At 34.7% G+C, this 21,861-nt stretch overlaps 1 protein-coding gene across 6 annotated transcripts in view; it reads right to left on the bottom strand.

The window, feature by feature from the left end:
• LOC118440108 (cell adhesion molecule Dscam2) overlaps positions 1-21,861 on the bottom strand; it is a 130,637-nt gene that overhangs the window by 1,499 nt on the left and 107,277 nt on the right. For 5 of the 6 annotated variants that reach the window (XM_085659239.1, XM_085659238.1, XM_035862643.2 and 2 more), the window contains exons 12-26: positions 20,208-20,327; positions 17,716-17,895; positions 17,195-17,342; positions 16,486-16,784; positions 12,746-12,894; positions 11,799-11,953; positions 9,486-9,667; positions 5,897-6,205; positions 5,098-5,394; positions 3,944-4,079; positions 3,479-3,606; positions 2,270-2,698; positions 1,905-2,189; positions 337-614; positions 1-80 (exon numbers count right to left, since the gene is read on the bottom strand). The exon at positions 1-80 is cut by the window's left edge. In XM_085659239.1, coding sequence (XP_085515365.1) covers positions 1-80; positions 337-614; positions 1,905-2,189; positions 2,270-2,698; positions 3,479-3,606; positions 3,944-4,079; positions 5,098-5,394; positions 5,897-6,205; positions 9,486-9,667; positions 11,799-11,953; positions 12,746-12,894; positions 16,486-16,784; positions 17,195-17,342; positions 17,716-17,895; positions 20,208-20,327 — 3,175 coding nt within the window. The remainder of the gene's footprint in view (positions 81-336; positions 615-1,904; positions 2,190-2,269; positions 2,699-3,478; positions 3,607-3,943; positions 4,080-5,097; positions 5,395-5,896; positions 6,206-9,485; positions 9,668-11,798; positions 11,954-12,745; positions 12,895-16,485; positions 16,785-17,194; positions 17,343-17,715; positions 17,896-20,207; positions 20,328-21,861) is intronic. The other variant, XM_085659240.1, reaches the window with a different exon arrangement.

Here is a 21,861-nt window from a genome sequence, read left to right on the forward strand (position 1 = left end):
GACTTGAACGATTTTGATTTGCGACGTGCCCTACCACGTACTTTTGTGTATTGATCCACGTCGCATTGAAATCTTTTGTTCTGTAACAATCAATAAACAAAGAAAAAAGAAACAAAAAAAACGAAAAGAAAAAAAAAAGAAAAAAGAAGAACAAAAAAGAACGAGAAACAAATAACAATAATAATAATAATAATAATAATAATAATAATAACGATAATAATAATAATAATAATAATAATAATAATAATAATAATAATAATAATAATAATAATAATAATAAGTCATTAATATAAATCCAATGTTAATATAAATTAACATCAATTATTTTTTACTCACTTGAGCGCCCTGAAGCATCGTCTCGCTGCGTTCGTAGAAGAATGCCTGTCGCGTTGGATTTTCCTGCTCGGGCACATTGAAGGTCGCGTACGGATAAATGTCTTCAGGATATTCTGGTATTCGTTTCAGGGCGCTCACCTCACGACAGGGTGGTGATTGTTGTCCCGGTTTCCTTACAGTCGCATAATACTGTTCCCTTTGTTCGGTATTTTGTTTATTGTCCAGAGCCACCTGCGTCTGTGAATTTGGATCGTTCACGACTCCTGATCTTTCCGGATCTGAAATTATAAAGTATGATCGTCGATATAATGTATTTAGATATATAAAAATATAATTTACCACATAAAGAGAGAGAGAGAGAGAGAGAGAGAAAGATAGAAAATGAAAGAGAAGTACTCGTAAACGGATATCGCCATCGTGTTTTCTAATTTCATATGCCATCCACGCTTTTAAAACCCTCATGAAACTATTACAGGCACTGACGTTGGAAAGTTTACGGTGCGAAGTTACGGCCGAATCTACTGCATTATTTAACTCGACCAAAGTAATGTATAATTAGGTACCTATAGAGGTCCCTTGAAACTATCAGAGAAAAGATGATATACGCAAGAAGGATATATATATATATATATCCGATATATATATATATATATATATATATATATATATATATATATATATATAAATTTAGAGTGAATTAGAATTTCATGAAAAAGTTGGAGAATATGTCAAGCTAGGATGAATCATATAATATGACGTGAAAATATTCGATACGTGTTAAATTCATTTTTCATAACAGTTAGTGAAATTGTGGAAAGAAAAAAAGAAAAAAAAAAAAAAAAAGAAAAAATTTCCTTCAGATTCGCGAAGTTGAATCGACGATGTTACATCGTCTGGTTAAAGTAAAAACCGATGAGACGAGAGAGTCAAGTGAGTTTTACAGAAATTCTTCGGTCGTTCCTTGACTTCCATCCGTTCAAGTGAAATCCCAATGACGCCGAGAGATAGAAACTCTTAAAAGCTATTGGTACTTTTTTCTCTCTTTCTCTCTCTCTCTTTCTCTCTCTCTCTCTCTCTCTCCCCCTCTTTTTCTCTCGTAATTGGAGTACGACTCTTCGATATTTGGTTACTCTTGTCTGTGCGACAAGTGGCTTGGATAGTGGATAACGGTAGGGAGGAAGAGGAAGAGGAGGAGGAGGAGGAGCAGAGTACTACCGAGCATTCCCTCTGGCTTAATGCAAATTTCTGATGGGATGGTCGTGTACGTATACAGTCAACCTGTCGACACGTCGATTTATGAACTTCGATAGTACTTCTCATTGACTCGTTCGCAAATCGATTCTCTCTATCGAAACGGGCGTTATTAAGAATGACGAAGAAAAAGAAAAACAAATAGAACAAGAGAATATAAAAATGAATAAAATGTACAAATTCGATAATACTATATATTATTATGAAGATATAAAAATAGAATGGAAAAGAAATGAGAAAAGATTCTATTGAAATTGAAATAGAAAAGAATTCGTATTATTATATAGGTATTAGAATAATAATTCAACGATACTTACGAGTTTTTAAACAGAAACAAACGCCACCAACAGCTAGGATTACAGCGAGAACCGAAATGACGCTCGGTGCCAATACGTGAGCGTCAAGATATAGGGGCGTATTTTCAGCTTCCTGGGGTTGGTCCTCGTGCAGCCGAATGTTGCCACTCTGTGACAGGGTGGTGAACAAGTACTCGGCCTGGGTGGATCCGGCATTGTTGTAAGCTGTCACACGTAGCTCGTAGTTCGTTCCGCTTTCTAGATCTGTTACGGTGTATCTCAATTGGGGTGGAACATTATTGGACACTGAAAGGTACACGGACGAGTTCCTGGAAAGCTCTTTTCGAAGAGGACATATCAAAATGAATATAACATTGTTAACTCACCTAATAACCAATCTCCAGGTGGCCTTCTATATTCAACAACAAAATAAAGAAGCGGACAACCTCCGTCCTGCCATGATGCTAATTCTAAATTGATAAATGTCTGATTGGTCTTGACAAGATGATGCTTGGAAGGTGGTATAGGTTTTGAGCCATTTGTCTTAGCAGTTTCGATTTTGCTAGCACTACCGCTGCCTATTTTATTGAAGGCAGCAAGAGTGAACTGATACCTGGTACCACATTGCAAACCCTCGAGAAGATGTGTACTGGCTCTGCGGTCGAGAAGCACTTCCTCCCACTCGGCGAACTCACGACGATAAGCCAAGAGAAATCCTTTAATGGGTGCACCACCGTTGTCTCCCTGTTTCCATTGTAACTGAACGGCGTCGGTCGTTGTGCCGGTTGCCAGAAGCGTTGGCGGAGTCGGCGGAACTATGCATAAAGTTTACCAATTAGAACTTGTCCGACGTTCGACGACGAAACAAGGGCGGAAAGCAATGCCGACTCGACTCGACTCGACTAGACTCGACTCGACTCGACTCGACTCGACTCGACTCGACTCGACTCAACTCGACTCAACTTGACTCGACTAGTACTATACAACAATCTTCAATCCATCCTTGTGCGAATACGAATCGGGCGAGATTTCGTCGCGTCCGTTAGAATGCTTTACTTTAGACAAGAGAATATACCATTACTCGTCTTTCAAGAACGTATCGGTTCTATTACATTTCTATTGTTTTATACGTGTAAAATTTGCTATGTGGAAAAAGGAAGAGCCATAAGCTTATAACGATCCTATCCTCAGTGATATGGCTCAGCTTTAAAATCCTTCGAGTGTTTCTTATGTACACTAAGATTACCATCAAAGGATATGTATATGCATCTTGGTATTGGCAGAAGAAGACTATCTTAAACTTTAAGTTTTAACGAGTTTCCACTCTCCTTCTCTCCATCGATTACGCACGGATTTTCAACGTCGACTTAAGGGGAATCGATTTTTTTTTCTTCTTTTCTATTTCCTTTTTTTTTTTTGTTTCCTTTTAAATATCTTGTCTTTCAAAGTTGAACGATTTTCTCGAAGACCGAGGGGAAAAAAGAAGGAAAGAAAAAGAAAGAAAGAAAAAAAAAGAAAAAAGATAAAAAAGAAATCGACAGAGCGAAATAACAAATCCGCTTACACTAACTTTTCAAAACGAAGATCTTACGTACCTTGCACTTGCAATGTGTAAGTGATCTCGTCAGATCCAAGAGAGTTCTTCACGTGGCAGGAATAATTGCCCTCGTGACTCCTTTGAACGCTCCTCAGAGTAAGAGTATTATCTGGACCTAAATCATAGCTGAAATAATAAAAATATAACAAACAAATTTAACTTTACGTTTGTCTTAATAAGACGACGATACGTTTCAGTTTTTCTCTCTCTCTCTCTCTCTCTCTCTCTATATATATATATATATATATCTTTCTCTCTCTCTCTCTCTCTCTCTCTTTATCCGTCCATCAGCTTCATTAACGGCTTTCGAAGTAACGTGCAAAGTTATTTTCTATAGCAAAATGGCCGTTAAAATAATGCCGGAAGTTGGAGGTAACCGCTAACAAGATTAAAGGATTACTTTAGAGCCAAGAACTTTGCTCATCGCTTGGTAGAGTGACTCGAAAAGTATGCCTCTACTTACTTCTGATGCAACTTCACATCAGCTCGTCTCCACTCGACTGTAGGTCGTGGATTTCCAACCGAAAGGCAAGCCATATTAACGTCGACTCTCCATGGTACCACGATAGGAATACCAAATGATATTATTGCAGCTGGAACTGATAATGATAGGGGAAAGAATTAATTTTTTCCCCTTTTTTATTATTTTCTTTTCCCCCTCATTCATTTTACATTCACATCATTAATATCAATTGACAAAAATATGAATTTTAAATATCTCCTATCGATATAATATATCGAACGATATTAATCAATTGATTGATTGATTCAGGATCATAATTAGAACATCGAAATGTCATTTATCCGAGTAAATGTAATGTTTGGATAGAACGTTAATGTTAAGTTACGAGTTAAGAATGAACGTTAATCATAAGTTTGAGAGCGAGCAAAATATATGTTGTGGACGAAGTCTCGCGAAAAATGCTTAATCATTGTCAATATCATGAGAACATGAGTTATGAAGTATATTTCGGAGGATATATAGGTACGTTATGGTATGTAAAAAAAAAAAAAAAAAAAAAAAAAAAAAAAGAACAACTGTACGATATAAATGCTCTTCTGTTTTATTAATAGAAGAGAAAAAAAAAAGATAAGAAAAAAAATAGAAAGATAAAAATGAAACTTGTACGATTTATTTGATCGTTTTAAAATCTATCATTCTATCATTTAAATAATATCAAAATTTGATCATTGTCATTGAATCAATTTCTTTCGAAAGAAAATAAAGAAAACAATAAAACGTGTCTGACAATTATCATTTAGGTCAATTTTAACGTTAACCCTAAATAAAATAGACAATTTGAGTTTTGAGAGAGAATCGAGACGTTTACACCGAACATGTTTTCTTACAGTTATTTAAAGTTTGTTACTCGTTAATAAAAACAAAAAAAAAAAAGAAAAAAAAAGAAAAAAGAAGAAGAAAAAAAAGGAGAAAAGTTGATTGTTCTCAGACTTGTCAGCTTCGAGTGAAGATGTCTAAAGACATTCTCTCTTTCTCTCTCTCTCTCTTTCTCTCTCTCTCTCTCTCTCTCTCTCTCTCTCTCTCTCTCTCTCTCTCTAAGGTAAGTAATGTATTTCGCAAAGGAAGTTCTCGAGAAACGCCTGAGGCTGGCTTACCAGTAGTGCTTGGTTGAAGTTTGATGGCCAGAGTACCAGTACCCTGGCCTATTTTAGTCGAGGCCGCGACCCAAGCTTCATAGGACTCGCGTAACTTCAAACCAGTCACCTCATGATGCAAGTTCTGCGCAGGCAACGGACTCTTACTGATCTTTACTTCCTGGCCCTGGTCCAAAACTCGAATAAAAACGGTGTATTTGGTGAGAACTCCGTTCGGTCGACGAGGTGGTAGCCAAGATATTACTACTGAATCTTCGCCACTTGCTACAGCCTTAACACGTTCTGGTGCATCCGGAGCTACATATGGACATATTATCATTGACTCGTTGAAATCATTTTATTATACAAGCAATTTCGTGTTCAATGTAATAAAAATAAATCGAATACGATCATGACAACCTTATATAATTACGATTAGTACATAGAGAAACAATATAATATGGCTTGGATCTCATTCTCCTAAGTTATTTACGTATACAGATATTATATGCATATAGGAATAGATAAAGCAGCCAGTTTCAAGAGTAGTTTCTATGCAAACTTTACCGCAGTCAATTTCAGATTACACACTTGGAATAGTTAATAGGTCGGACAACGAATAATTTCCGTATGAACAGGCTTATTCGATTGATAAGTGTTTGAGATTAATTTAATAAAGAATAAGAAAAAAGAAAAGAAAAAAAGAAAATAAAAAAAAAAAGAAAGAAAACAAAAGAAAATAAAATGATTCAAAACTTATGACCGGATGATGATCGATGAATGATTTTCTAATTGGACAAAGTTGTTTCAAATGATTTACCAGTTTCCTCGGTAGTGCAAGAGGCAGGACTGCTGCTGACACCTTCCCCAGCTTTGGTATATGCCAAGACCTGAACGGTATAGTTCGTGTAAGGACTTAGACCATGTAATACCGTGCTAAGTGCATGACTGATTTTCGTTTCTCGACCGGTTTGTGATTCGGAGGCGACGCCGCTGGCTGCTTCGTACAGGAGCTTGTATCCTTGCACGACCCCGTGAACTTTGTCGGAAGGTGGTGGTTTCCAGGTCACCTGAATGTTCTGCCCGGTCAAAGCGGTGCAGGCCACGTTCTGCGGTGGCGCGCTTGGAACTGTGTCAAATCGTATATCGTAAATTTTCCTCTATACCTCTACGATCCTCTTTCTCCTCCTCCTCCTCCTTCTACTACTACTACTAGTACTATTCCTCCTACTTTTACGTGAGTTTAACTTATTCCTCGTGAATACTTTTATATGGACATACGCGTATAGTTCGAAAAGGTCGAAAGATAAATCGATCTAAATTAAATTCTACGCGAAGTAATCTCTGACAAGATTGACGAAAGTTTTATTAAGAAAAAAAAAAAGAAAAAAAAAAAAAAAAAGGGGAAAAAAAAGAAAAAAGAAAAAGAAAAATACGGAAGAAGAAAACAAAAGATTATTGTCAATCGATATCTCTTTTACTCAACTTTACTATTACGATCTTTTAAGAAAGTTAAGTAGATAAGAAGGTGTATAGTCCAAGTATAAAATGGTTCAAATTTTATTGAATTCAAAAATCAAAGTCAGCTGGGAACGATCGGTCAGAGAGCGAAAGGAGTATCGTACGGTAACTTCAACGAGCAAGATCACTTTCAATTAGAATCCTTTTAACAAAACGCTCTTGGATCTAGATGTATATATAGTCTAAAGGAAAGGAGTGAGCTTGAAATCGGGAAAGAGAAAGAAAGACAGACAGAGAGAGAGAGAGAGAGAGATAGAGAGAGAGAGAGAGATAGAGATTGAGAAGGGGAGACGAGGGAGGGGCGGAGGGGGTTAAATCTACGAGAACAAGCTTTCTACCGTGCAACGTCTAAGAACGTAAACGCTCGCGGGCGTATCGTGGTAGTCGGTAACGTCGCCGGTAGTTACAACTTTAATAGAATCCCATCTCTACCTTTACTGTACTTTCACCCTCCACCCTTCCGTGTCCTCCTTGTTCCCTTTTCCTCCTTCTATAGAGAACAAGTGGATGAAGGAGAAAGAACAGGGAAGGGGATTCAGGGAGTATGGGGTAGTATGGGGTAGTTCGTTTGAAAACTTTTACGAACGATACGGCGAATAATTATTAATATAATCAAATCAGATAAGGGAAATTGTTCCGAAAATTCGAACAGTCGATGGTAATATAAAATGTACGAGAAGAAAGGAAGTAAGAAGTGTGTGAAGATAAAAAAAAAAGAAGAGAGAGAGAAAGAGAGAGAGAGAGAGAGAGAGAGAGAGAGAGAGAGAGAGAAGGAAAATGAGGAAACGAGAAAAGATATAAAAGTAGAGGGTTTAAGGCTCCAAGGGGTCGTCGTAGGAAGTTAGCGTCTACTTGAAATGCCCAATGAGTTTTCTGAGAATTCAAAGTTTTTATTCCGGGACACGTGGAAACCGCGCATATAATTATCCATTCCGTTAGAACAATATTCCACCTTTGGAGAAAGATAAACTCTTGGAATTAAGCAGACCCATTTGCAAAACAGAGTTATTCTTTCTCTTTTCTTTGTGTTGTATACATAATTACTTACTTACTTACTTATTACATGCGTGATTTTGTTTTGTTCTTTTTTTTCTGTTCTCTCTCTTTCTCTCTATTAGTCGGTCTATTTCTTTGTTTGTTTGTCGGTATCTCTTTCTCTCTCTCTCTTTCTCTCTCTCTCTCTCTCTCTCTCTCTAGTGAGTGCGTGCACGTATATCGTTGATTCCTTTTTAGACAAATTTATCGTTCGGATAGAGTATCGTTTTATATCGGAGGAGTGGTATTATCGGAAAAGTAGATTCGATTTCTTCGAATAAAGTAAGAATTTCTTTTGATGCTTTTCAAGTTGGTTCGAGCTAAAGCTTTATCGAAATCAAATTGAAAAGAGATTTACGGGGGAATGAATGTTTGTAAACGTACGTTAATGGAATATAATACCTGTGGATACGTAATAAAATTCTCTGCTAATTTTTGTATGTCTATAAAGAAAAAAGAAAGAAAAAAAAGAGAGAGAGAGAGAGAGAGAGAGAGGGAAAGAAAAAAAGAAAAAAAAATCAGGACAGCTAGACTATATAATTGTGATTGAACGTTATCTTATCCACGATATCCTTACGTGTTCCCAGAATGATGTTCATCGTCGAGACGATATCGATACAAGGGAAATCTGTACACCGGACAATAATGAATGATCGGACAAAACGTTTCCCTTAATACCTGATCCAAGTGACATTTTACCTGAAGCTTCTTCTCTCACGATCGCTAAGAGGTTCATTCGATCGTTAGATACTTGTTTACGAACATCTGAGATTTACGAGCTGATACATGAGATCTTTTGGATGTTATATTACTATTGCTATTATTGTCGTTACCATTTATACTTCTTTTTCTTCGTTCATTGATAAGATTGAAAATCAATATCCGATCATTAAAACGATAAATTTTCAAATGATTATAAATATTCGAGATAAAAAGTTTTAATATAATCCAATTGTGTAATAAAAATCATATATGTTCATCGTAATTATTAATACATCGAATAATATATTATATCGATTATAATAAATTCCATTTGAAAGGTATCGACGAACGAGTATAAAAGACGAATATATCGAAAATTGTCGTCCGGCACTAGCTTTATTTTTCAATTCGACGAAAATATGTTCAAACGAGAAAATGAGAAAAATATGAATAATAATTCTCTTCGGTCTCTTCGCCCCACCCCCCTTCTCCTCCCCCATCCACCACTCTTCTACGAAAGAGAAAGAGAGAGAGAGAGAGAGAGAGAGAGAGAGAGAGAGAGAGAGAGCAAAAAGAGAACAAAAGAAAAAGATTTGCTTGCGTCCGAGTTTATTGTATATCTAATATGTTGGAATTTTTTTATTAACACTCTATCTCTATCTCCGTCTATCACTATCTTCTCCTTTTTCTTTATCTCCTCGGTAATACGATTTTTTTACGAGAGATTCTTTCCCCGTGAAGCTTTATGCTTTTCAGATTTATGAATTTCGCGTAATAATTCTAGGTATTGAATGCATCTTTCATTCTTTCTTTTATGAATTTTATTAAATTTTGAAATATCATACGCATATTCGTGTAATGATCACTTAAGTATGTAAAGACGAGGAATATGTCACGTATATATTAATATTTTTAAATACTTTGAATGGAAAGAAGACAAAAGTTACAAGAGAAAGAAAGAGAGAGAGAGAGAGAGAGAGAGAGAGAGAGAGAGAGAGAGAGAGAGAGAGAGAGAGAGAGAGAAACAAAAAGAAAAACGAAGTTGATTATGGATAAACGAGGAACCAGGAAGATTGTTATGGATAAATATAAGAAATAAGAAATATAAACATAAAGTACAAAAGGGTATATAAAATAGTACGTTTACTTACCATCTTCAAAGGTTTGTGCCATGACTAAATCAGAACCAGGGCCATCTCCTTTGCTATTGAACGCCTTCACCACTATACTATACTGAGTGTATTTTCGTAAACCGGTTAGTCTGTAATCGTAGGAACCGTCGCCGTTTCCTGTGATACCCACACGCGTTGTATTCACCGATTGATCATCTACCCTGGAATAAAATGACATTGGGGGGAACGTTGTCTATTGGTCTGGAAAGATAAAACGAGGCGCAAGACGCAGATTTTCAAAACGCCTCGAGCTATCTTACAACAAACTGGAACGAGAAATGGCAATCCTCCCGCCCCTCCCCACCCCTTTTCGCCTCCTTTTCACATCCTACACCATAATGGATATTATTCTTTTTTTCTTTTTCTTTTCCTTTTCTCTTCTTTTCTCTTCTTTTTCCTTTTTCTTTTTCCTTTTTCTTTTTCTTTTTTCTTTTTTCTTTCCTCGGTTTAGTAAATCTCTCCCTCTTTCCACGTTCCTCTCCCATTTCTTTTCATTGTTAAGAAGAACGCTCGCGCGTTCTCTACCAAGTACCACTATCGAGTACGAATAAGAAAAATTGTATTACGAGTAATACGATTGGAAACATAAAGCAATCGATAATATCTATAGTATATCATACTATATTACACTTATTCACGCATAGGGCCTCTTTATATTACAATGCATTCGTATATTCAATGTTTCGATCAAGATAGTGTGATTCAATTATTTTCATCCGAGGAACCAATGATTAAAACTCTTCAGAACGAATAACCACGAACGATGAAGCTTTCGATGTATTATTAAAATTGATTCCATTTCTTTCTCGAGTTTTAAATCCGTTTCCACCTTGGTTTTTATCTCTCCTCACTTCTTTTTATCTTTTTTCTTTTTCCTTTTCTTTTTTCTCCTTTTTTTTTTTTCTTTTTTTTTTCTCTCTCACCCTTCCCACAATTACACTTCCCTTCTCGTACTTTTCCTTTCTACCTAGAATATTGCTTGTTAACGAGCCGTAACGTGTTTTCCGATCCTTCTTCTTCTTCTTCTTCAACTTCTTCTTCTTCCTCTTCTTCTTTCTATCCTTTTTCCTCTCCTTCGTCGAGTGTAACGAAAGAGAAAATAACGTTTTCCAGTTCTTCCAGCATGAAAAACAGTGATCCATACGCGTCAAGACGGATGATTACTCGAACAAGCTTATTAATGGCAGAACTTTCCAAGTGCCCACTCTGGCAGAGAGATAGAACCTTCATTTTCAGAAGTTCAGAAGCAGAGATCGTCTTGGCGGCTTTCCAGTTACAATAATTAAGCAGATAAAAAAGCTCGTTAGCCATTCAAAGCTGAACGACGTCGTGGGTTTGTAGACGTTGCTCGTTTTCGAGCTTCAGATCTCGAAGGAAGCATCTTCGTCGATTCTTATACGTGATAAAAAGTAGCCGTACCTCTCCTTCATCTACCCCCCCCCCCACTCCTATACCCTTCTCCATCCTTCCCCTTACTCTTCTCTCATCCCACCCACTCACCTATCCAACAGAACGATTTATCATTTCAAAAGGAAACCCTATTCAAGTGCCCTTCTAGCTGTACATTTCAACGTTCTTTTGTTTTAACCACCGAACTAATTCCTTTGATTTTGAACGATTGCCAAGTGAATAACTTATCGATCGAGATGGTTACGATAATAATATACACAACTTCCACGAGAGAAATTCAATTTCCATCGTGTTTTTAACTTTTCATTTATCGTAAAGTTACGAGCGATCGTAAAGTTACGAGAGCTTTTGTTCAAGTTTCAAGTATCAAGTATGTATCAACGAAATTGAAATTATTCGAGGTAATAAGAAATCGAAATATATATCGCGAGCTAATATTCTTTTTTATAATTTTTAATAGTCGTATAAAAAGAAAAGAAGAAAAGTTAAAGAGCCAAAAAAAGAAAAGGAAAGAAAAGAAAGAAAGAAAAGAAAAAAGAAATAGACGAGAGAAAAAACGTGAAAAGATATTTCCCTCATAATAATCGAAAATTTAGAATACCTATTATTAAATAAAATCTGAAATTTAGAAGATCAGTTATCAAACTATATCGAAATAATGTATTATCCAATAAATGATTTAATTATGATCGATAAACGATCGTTCTATAATAGGATTTACTTTATTGATCCTGTTGCGGTTAATCGTAAAATCCGTTTAATCGATTGGGACTTAAGTAGGTACATGGTCGTGTACGAGAAAGGCTTCCGTTAACCGACATAGTGGATACTACGAAGTGCACTAGAAACTATTCCTAAGCACTGGTAAGGAGATAACGATACCCGAGATTGGTATAGCTGATGGTATATCCGAGAAGCTCGCCGTTCCAGAGAGATCGATCTGGTGGTTGCCAAGTAATCTTCAGTTGTTGCGGTCCCAATGGTTCGACAGATACGTGCTTAGGTGGGCCTCCTGGAACCTCGCCGTCCGTTTGTGCCTGCATCCAAGTGAAATGTATCAAGAACCACAAAAAATCAATGAGACATTTAAAAAAATACAATATCATTCAACATATTCCAAATCGTATTACAAACTTGGGTTTAAATAAAATCAATAACCGATATTATCATTCCGAGAAACTTCAATATCCATTATTTCTCATACGATATTATATATTATTTATCATACGAATGAGAAGTGAAAATTCATTTGGAAACGAATTAAATGAAATATATATTTATTTAATATCTCGCAATAGAAAAAAAAAAAAAAAAATCGTACATTAATCGTAAGCCATTGACCCTTCATGTTTTTCCTACAATTTTCACAATTTAAATACTCATTGCAAAATATGTTTACAATTTATTACTCATTGAAAAATATGTTGCATAAGGTACGACTACAGAGGTCCTTGACCTTTCCTATTGAAATTCTACGCGTTTTCGGAAGAGCAATCGGCCATTGGAATTTTCCGTCTGCATTGGACATGCCGAAGTGATAGCGGCATGTATTTGATATTTATGAAAAAAATGGAACCACGATCGACGCCCGTGTCGTTGATAACAGCCGCGAGGAAAAACATAACCTTCTTTTTTATTGTAGTACAAACGAAAATATGTAGAAGGTGTATGTATACATACATACATACATACATACATACATACGTACATACGTATGTATCTCTTTTATACGATATTACTGATAAGTGTATATATGTATGTAGATATATATGTATACGTGTATGTATGTATACGTATGCATATGTATGGTGCGTTGATTTGATACTGACATGAAGTATGTCGCTTGGCGCTGATGTTCCAAGGTGATTTTCCGCAAGCACTCGAAAGTGGTAGGTGGTAGCGGGTTTTAGGGGTGATACCAGAGCGACCGTGTTGTCTCCTGCTACCAGCTTCTGCGTGTTGTGTTCATGCCACACGTCTTTCCAGCAAAAGGCAACAAGAACGCTTAGAAATTTACGCATATCACCGTTGAAACAATCCAACGTTAATTCTGTTCTTTTCCTATTTTTTTTTTTTTCTTCTTTTTCTTTCTTCTTCCTCCATCCCTTTCTCGATTTTTCGCTTATATAATCCAGAATTTATCGTTACATTTTTATTACCATGCATAATATCGTAAAGCTACATTATTTCGATCATTTATAAAAAGATAACGATAAACCTTTATCGGATTACTTCGGATCGTTGAACGAGAAGCTTCGATCGTATTTTTTCTCTCTCTCTCTCTCTCTCTCTCTTTTACGAAATCTCTGTCTCTCTCTCTCTCTCTTTCTCTCTTTCTCTCTCTTTCTCTCTCTTTTGAATACGTAGCACAGAATCCGAATAACTTCGTCGCCAAGAGCGTCTTTACTCTGATGGAAGTGTAATTAAACGTACTTCATTTCCCAGGACTCCGAAGACGAATCTACGCGGGTCGGCTTCTTATGTCGCCCCTTCGGAGTTCGCCTTTCAATTGTGCCGTCTTAATATCAATTAACTTTGGGGGGAAAAGCCCACACCACCGGTAAATACCGTAGTTATTTATTTCCTCTTTAAGCAAGTAAATTTCTAATTAAATCGCTCGAGAGAGTGAAGACGAGGATAAGAGAATAAGAGAAAGAGAAAGAGAAAGAGAAAGAGAAAGAGAAAGAGAAAGATAGATAGATAGATAGATAGATAGATAGATAGATAGATAGATAGAGTGAGAGAGAGAGAGAGAGAGAGAGAGAGAGAGAGAGAAAAGTTAATCGAACTAAGCCAGACGAGTCCTTTATAAAATGAGGAAGAACTCGAAATCGAATTTCGATTTTAAAAGCATTTTAATTAATAGATAAAAAAAAATAAATGAAATGAATAAAATAATCAGACTAGGTTCGTTGGTAAACATTGGCCATAATCGGTGACGCTTTCTTGTTCATTATCTTTCTTTTCTTTTCTCTTTTTCTTTCACGTATCAAATCAAAATCATTTTACACGACGTTTACACGAAAAAGGGATAAGGGTTACGATCGATTACAAAATGATGCTATTTAAAATTAATGGACATATTACGCTCTAAAGATTTACGTTTTAAAGAAAATAATTATTTCGTCAAAAAATAAGGTTGAACGGAACTAACGTTTTTCACAGTTTGCAAAGATTTTGCATGAAAACGCCAGAAAGGATACGGAATTCAGTATATTTGCTTTAGTCATTTTTACTTTAACAAAATTCACGAGTTTTAAAATTTAGAACGTTTCTGATCGAATTTCACATGTTGAACACATAATGTTCACATGTTGAAACGAAAAATTACATTGCGAAGTAAAAAAGAAAAAACATGAACACACATATATATGTATATATATACATATATTTAATGACATAAAAAAAGAAAAAAAAAAAAAAGAGTGGATGAAAAGTACAATTGAAAATTTTTATTATTATACGTTCGGATCTCGTTCAAATAATCGAGAATCGTTGTAAAATATCATGATGTACATATGTAGGTACATATCATACATCTGGTATTATATATCCGTTCGCTATTGTCTCGTCAAAATGGTAAAATTGAGTTCTACTACACGTAATTTTAGTAATTACATTTTTCTTCGTATTAAATATACATATACATATACATATATATATATATATATATATATATATATATATATATATATATATAGCATATATTCTCATTGAACGAGATTGTTACGAGTTACATATATTAATGAACAATATATATTATTATTGTTCCTGAATAAATAAACGCATTGAAGAGTGGAGAAAATTAAACGAAATTTCTATCAATAGATGAAAATAATTAATTACATATATATATATATATATATATATATATATATATATATATATAAATGGGTCGAAAAAAATGATCGATGAAAGGAGACCAATGACATTAATTTGCGTAGTTCAAAGTGAAGGGAAGAAAAAAAAAAAAGAAAAAAGAAAAAGAAAAAAAAGAAAATGATATTTTATTGAAACCGAGATAATCTCTAATCTAATCGAAATTGAAAAAAAAAAAGAAAAGAAAAAGGAAAGGAAAAAATAAAAAAGACAAAAAAGATAAAGAGAATAACCTGATCGAGTCTCAATCTCCGTCTCATTCGACTCCCGGACGCATTCATGCGGCATATAAATCCTCGTCGATCTCACACGGCGTTAGATAGGTTAGAATATTATGCTCTATAATCTCATCCGTTTCAGCATCTATCGCTCGTTTCATCCTCTTCCTTCTCTATCCTATCAGACTTTCATCTCTTACTATGTAAAGAGAACTATGAGAGAGAGAGAGAGAGAGAGAGAGAGAGATATATATATATATACATGAACAAGTCCGTACACTAAATTGCAATACTGATATTCCCACAAAAGGACATTACGTGGAAGGAGATCACACTGAGTCACTTATCATGCACGAATAAAATGATGAAGCTTAGAATATTAAACGAAATTACTCTACTATGTCTATGCCACAGTTAAACTATGGTACGGCATAGCATGGCACTTATGATTCGTGATTTGTCGCGTGTTCGTACTACGGTATTATATTATATATTATTATAATAGTATTATAATGATATGATCATTATCTTCATAAACTTGAACAATTGATATAAATGTCGATATTGAAGGTACACCAAATGTATTTGTTTCATAACGAAATCTCTTTTTTTTAGGTAAGAGCTTATTGAATTTGCATTGATATTCTCTATGAATTTCTCTTAGATTTGAAGTATTGAGTTCTGTTCGAGAAAAGAAAAAAGAAAGAAGGAAAAAAAAAGAGAGACAAAGATATTGTTATGACTTTCAGCATCTTTAATAACTGTGACCTTTATAAAATTAGCTCCAATAAATATTAAATTTTCCCTTAAAAATTTAAGAATTTTTATTTCAGATGAATCTTTATAAAAACATATCGGATCGAAGATATTTGATCGTATCATTTAAAATGAAAGATATCTGGTATGTTCATTACCTTCTACGATAAACTGTATAATTATCGATATTTCTCTCTCTTTATCTCTCTCTCTCTTTCTCTCTCTCTCTCTTTCTTTCTACGAAATAGTGGGTATATTATTGTTACGTACGCATGCGTATCAATTACCCGTCCTGTTGACTTTCGAAAGCATTTACTATTCTAATTAATTATTGCGGAATAATAACGTATGCAAACACACAGGCAATACTTAACCATTGTTATTCGTTGTTCTTGTACGATCGAAGCTATTGATATACCAATGAACACAAAGGTATACATGTATGTATACATGTGTATGTATACATGTATATATATATATCTTTTTATATATTGTTTATATATACACGTACGTATCATGGTATTAATAATTCGTTCAAACGAGTTCGAAAAGCGAAGGAAGAAAGAAAAAAAAGAAAGGAAAAAAAATTTGAAAGGATCGTAGAAAAATTTATAATTGAATGAATAATAATGAATCGATAATGTTAGATCTTTTTGATATAATGATGAAGATAATTGATATTTTACGATCGTTTTATCGATCATACGAAAACTCACCCTGAGCCTCTTTGTATTGGACGATATAGTTGGTGATAGGTGAACTCGCATGACTCGCATCTTGATCGCTTTGAGGCGACGACCATGCTAACAGGATCGAACGGCTTCCTTGTTCGGCCACATGCAAATTCCTTGGAAAGTTTGGTGGTTCTTGGACAAGCAAGTGGATGGTGGCACGAGCGTGACCATAGGCATTGCCGGCAACGCAAATATAATCGCCACGGTCCATGTGGCTTACCTGCATGATTCTCAATTCTGAAAGAACGCGACCGGCTACTACGTTCTTTTCTATGTTGTATCTAAACAACAAAAAAAGGAAAATCCAAGATATTAATTATAAATATTGATATTAAAAACATTCACAACAGTTAAGAGCTTTCTTAAAAAATAAAAGAGATGGATTAAATTTGACAATGAACCGTCTAATCGGTTCAATACAACGATGAATAAGAATTTCAAAAAATAAATAAATAATAATAATAATAATCATCATCATCATCATTTTCAAATTATACGTTCAATCTATTTAATAGGGCTAACTTAACAAAAAAAAAAAGAAAAAAAATACAAAACATGAACGGATAAATTTCACTTCCGTCCTCCTTCATCATCATCATCTCATCGAAATGTCACAGACTATATATTATCATGCATCGGGTGTTACAGGTTTCTCTCAGTAGGGTTGCGCATGATTAATTTCGATACGCACCTAACGTCGTAATTAGGATCGACCCTGCTGTCACGCACACGCCAGCTCAGATCAAGAGGAGCGTCTCCTTCAGCCTCGCATCGTAGCGTTACGCTATCTCCTCTTCTCACCGATTCCTGCCTTGTCCTTACTGTCACCTGAGGACCCGCTGTTTGCCAAAGCATCAGACCAATTACGCATAATGTCCTTTGTAGTTGATCGATAATAAAATTAACAATAAAATTAGAAACAAATATCTAATACCGTTTTAAATGTTATTCATTTAAACAAAATTAAATATACGATTATCTTTCCTTCGAATGTTTTTCTTCGATCAAAGAAAAAACGAAAGAAAAAAAAACAAACGAAGGAAAAAAAAAGAAAAACAAAAAGAAGAAACGTATGTATAGACGGAGATGGAAAGTTTCTATTGATAAAATAAACTAACAGGAATATCTCTGCTATACTGAAGATGTATCTTGGTAATTGACGTAGGTATAGGTAACCAGTGATATAACTCAATGGCAATGTGAATATTTTACCATGAACTGTTAGGCGAATGAGCTTGCTGAGCCCAGGTCCGATACCGTTGCTCGCTTGACATAGATAGGAGCCGGCATGATCTCTTGATACTCGTGGAATCACCAAGGACCCATTTCCGGCAACCCCTGCTCCCTCCGTACCGCTATATCCTAGCTCCCTATAGTCGCCTGGTGTTTCACCTAAATGTTCGACAGGACACGTTTAACCCTCATCCTCATCCTCATACTTAACACCCTTCCTTCATACTATAGTAACGATCGCTGTGCCGTCATTATGAAATTTGAATTTCTATCTTAAATTAAATCCAGGGAAAAGCAAATTTGAATGTGATTTTTCATTGTATATCGTTCCGAACACGACGAGAATACGATTCATTGATTTTAATAATATTTTATTTATATTAAAATATATAAAATATACTTTATTATTTATATTAATTAATAATAACCTAAACAATTTTTTTTTTAATTTTATTTTAAGTATATAATTATAAATATAATACACACACACATATATACACATATATATATATATATATATATATTAAAATTTTATTTTACGATAAGCGAACTCGATCGATAATATCGAGAAAAAACAAAGAAAAGTTAAGGAAATATAATAATTGATATAAGAATTACAAGGAATGAGGAATAGCTTGGTATGTACAATAAGATTGGAATCGTGATACCTATGCAACGAATGTATAATGGATACGAATAGATTCCTCTCTTGAATCAGGCAATTCGTCGAAGGAAGCTAGTATTCGCGTGGCTCGCATACCTTCACGGTAGATCGAAGCGATTTAACATCCTCTCCTCCTTTAACATCCTCTTTGCCTTCGAGTATCTATTTCGAATCTTCGTATATATTATACATATATAAATGTGTATGTATATACATGCGTAATCCAAAGATGGAGGTGGGATGAGGCGGTGGGAGGCCGGGTAGTAAAGGAGGAAGAGAAAAAAAGCAACATTTCGATATCCTCCTTAAACGATTCATGAGACGGACTTGAAGTTTTCATTCTTTTCTTTTTTTTTTTCCCCTTTATTTTCATATTTTTCTACTTCCTTTTTTGTTTTCCCCTTTTCTTCTTTTTTTTTTTTGTTTTGTTTTAATCGAACGGTTTTTTTTTTTATACTCACCGCTTTGATTTCTCTTCAAAGCCAATAGAAAATATTGAAAAAGAAAGAAATAAAAGAGGAAGAAAATATTTATGAAAAGACAAAGCAGGTTAGAGGAGTATATTGCTCTCCGAAACGATTTTCTTCGTTACATGAGAAAGAGAAAGGAATAAAAACGAAGGCAATTTAGCTATCGATGAAATATCATGTCGACGATCAACGTATTGATGAAACTAATTATCCAGCCGCTTTGTCAGCCGAACGGCTTATTTCGAGCTGAATGAAAAACTGCTGAGAATGGCCGATCAGCGAATTTCGTGATAGATCGTGAACCATACCCTTCTGTCATTCCTTTTTTTCTTTTTTTTTTCATCTTCTTTTTTTTTTTACTCTTTTCTTCTTTACCTTTCTTCGTTCGCTTACCACCTGGTGTAACTTAATGAAAGCCATTTTATATCGGACAGACGCCAAACTCGATCGCCATAAAGGCCGATCCAAAGTTATTAGACTACTCGAACTCGATGAAATAAAATAAAGAGTCGAAAGGAAGAGTTAAAATAAAGAGAAGGAAAAAAAAAATATATATATATATATATATATAAACGAAGAAAGTATATAGATATTGTATCGATTTTTTCTTTTCTACATTATCTGACGTTTATGAAGATGAAAAATAAAGATTCAAAGAAATTGAACATTCAATTTCGATAAGACGAAGTTAATTTTGACGAAATGTAAATAACTGGGTTGGATAAATATTAACGCGTCAACTGGGATTTCTTTTCCTTTTTTTTCTTTTTTTCTTTTTCTTTTTTTTTCTCTTTTTTTCTTTTTTTTTTTTTTTTGATGAAAAAGGGAGACTTAAAGGATTATGAATCGTTATTACTTCTCATTGTAACGTGTACGTATATATCTATGTATGTATGTAACAATCACGAAGAGGAAAAATTTGCGAAAGGAAGAAAGAAAGAAAGAAAGAAAGAAGGAAAGACAAAAAAAAAGAAAAGAAGGAAAAGAAGGGCACTGAAAACGAGAATGAGAAAGTTCTTCATCTACGTAATTGTTAAAGATGAAAAATGAGGTAGAGGAAGAGGGGATGGGCAGAGGGAATTCAGCTTTGAAGTTGGCCCGATTTCTAGTCAAGTCTTCAAGTTCTTCGTGACACTTGAAAGAGAGAAAGAGAGAGAGAGAGCGAGAGCGAGAGCGAGAGAGAGAGAGAGAGAGAGAGAAATAAGAAGAAGGGCGTTTTTCACTACAAGGATATAGAAGCGAGACAGGTAGAGAGAGAGAGAGAGAGAGAGAGAGAGATAGAGAGAGAGAGAGAGAGAGGAAGAGAGAGATTCCAGCTTTAAGGAGTCGTGACTTACCGATAGATTGCTTCCAAGTCACAGTCGGAATGGGGAATCCTTCAGCCTGACAGGCAATGGAGACGCCGTGACCTACAACGGCATCCTGGTCGATAGGTTCCACGGTCCATCTCGGTGGTACTAAAAATACAATCCAATTGGCTTAAAATCTTCCAGCTGGTCGAGCGCGAGTTCGATCAAAATTTTCATTCAGATCTCTCTGTATTCTCCCGGCCCGTTCGACGACAAATTAATTTCTCTATTGTTTCGTATTTGCCAGGACGAACTTTAAATCGACGACGATTATGCGTTTTATCTTTCTTTTATCTTTCTATCACCTTACGTCTCTCTCTCTCTCTCTTTCTCTCTCTCTCTCTCTCTCTCTCTCTCTATCTTTCTTTCTTTCTTTTCTTTTTATAAATGGTATTTCAGTGTTTGAGAAACGAGAAAATTCTAATCCGTTTATGTATTTTCTTCGAAATAAAAACACACTCTCTCAAGATGTATGTTTTCGAAATGACATTCGAAAAATTCAATTTCTTTGTTTAAGAGAAAAAAAAAAAAAAAAAAAAAGAGAAGCGAAGTATCGGAATTGACACGAAATTTATACGCGTTCGTATGGAAGAAAAGATCGAAATAAAAGAAGAAAAAAGGAAATATTAAATTATTATATCGAATAATTTTTATTGAAAAAAGAAAAAAAAAAAAAAAAGACGAGAAATAGAACTATTTTGAAACGTTATCCTGCAAATTGGAAGATAGTATTATTACAATCGTATCTCAAATTTATCGTCGGAATTGTATACCTCGGATGAATTTTTTACTATTTCACGAATTACATCGACAGCAAGGGATCGTAATAAAATATCGATTTGAAAGAAAGAGAGAGAGAGAGAGAGAGAGATGTACAGAACGAAATGAAAATATTTTTCACTCACGGAATATCGTAGTTACCACACGAATATTGTCTACGTCCTTCGTCATCGACGACGGTCTGATATTTTTGCGAAATACATTTCGGGATATTACGCGTTTGAAAATTACTCAAACGAATGTCAATAACAACGGAGAGAAGAGCGATACCTACGATATTAAGAACTTTCTTCGAACGTTTATTTACGTATCTAGACGCGTTTTATAACACATTTTGCGTAGGAAAATTACTTCGATAGAAAGATATCAATCAATGTTTTTGAAGGATGTTCCCCGAAGCCCGAGCAATTACGTTCGTTGTTGATAAACGACCAATTCATTGTTAGATCTCGACATTTTTCAAAGAATTATGTCTGACTGATGAAATCATTTTCTTGAAATAAAAGACGACGTGCGAGCCGAGATTAAGAGATCCATCTCTCTACAACTCTTTTTTTTTCTATCTTTTTTTTTTTTTTTTTTTTTAATTATTTACTTTCGTACTAATCAAGTACGCATTACTTACTTACGTGTTTTATTATTTTTCACATTTTCTTAAAAGGCATGCAAATTTCAACGTATGTCTATGCTGCATACTTACGCAATCACTAAGAATGTTTAAACAACAATATGATAACAATTTCATTATGATATATATGTATTAATATTTATATACATATATATATATATATGTATGTATATATATATATATATATATGTATGTATCTACGACTAAGTTACTTGAATTGACGATGTTGTATCT

This window comes from Vespa mandarinia, chromosome 9 (assembly GCF_050613455.1).
Source record: "Vespa mandarinia isolate Hongniang chromosome 9, ASM5061345v1, whole genome shotgun sequence".
Taxonomy (NCBI): Eukaryota; Metazoa; Arthropoda; class Insecta; order Hymenoptera; family Vespidae; genus Vespa; species Vespa mandarinia.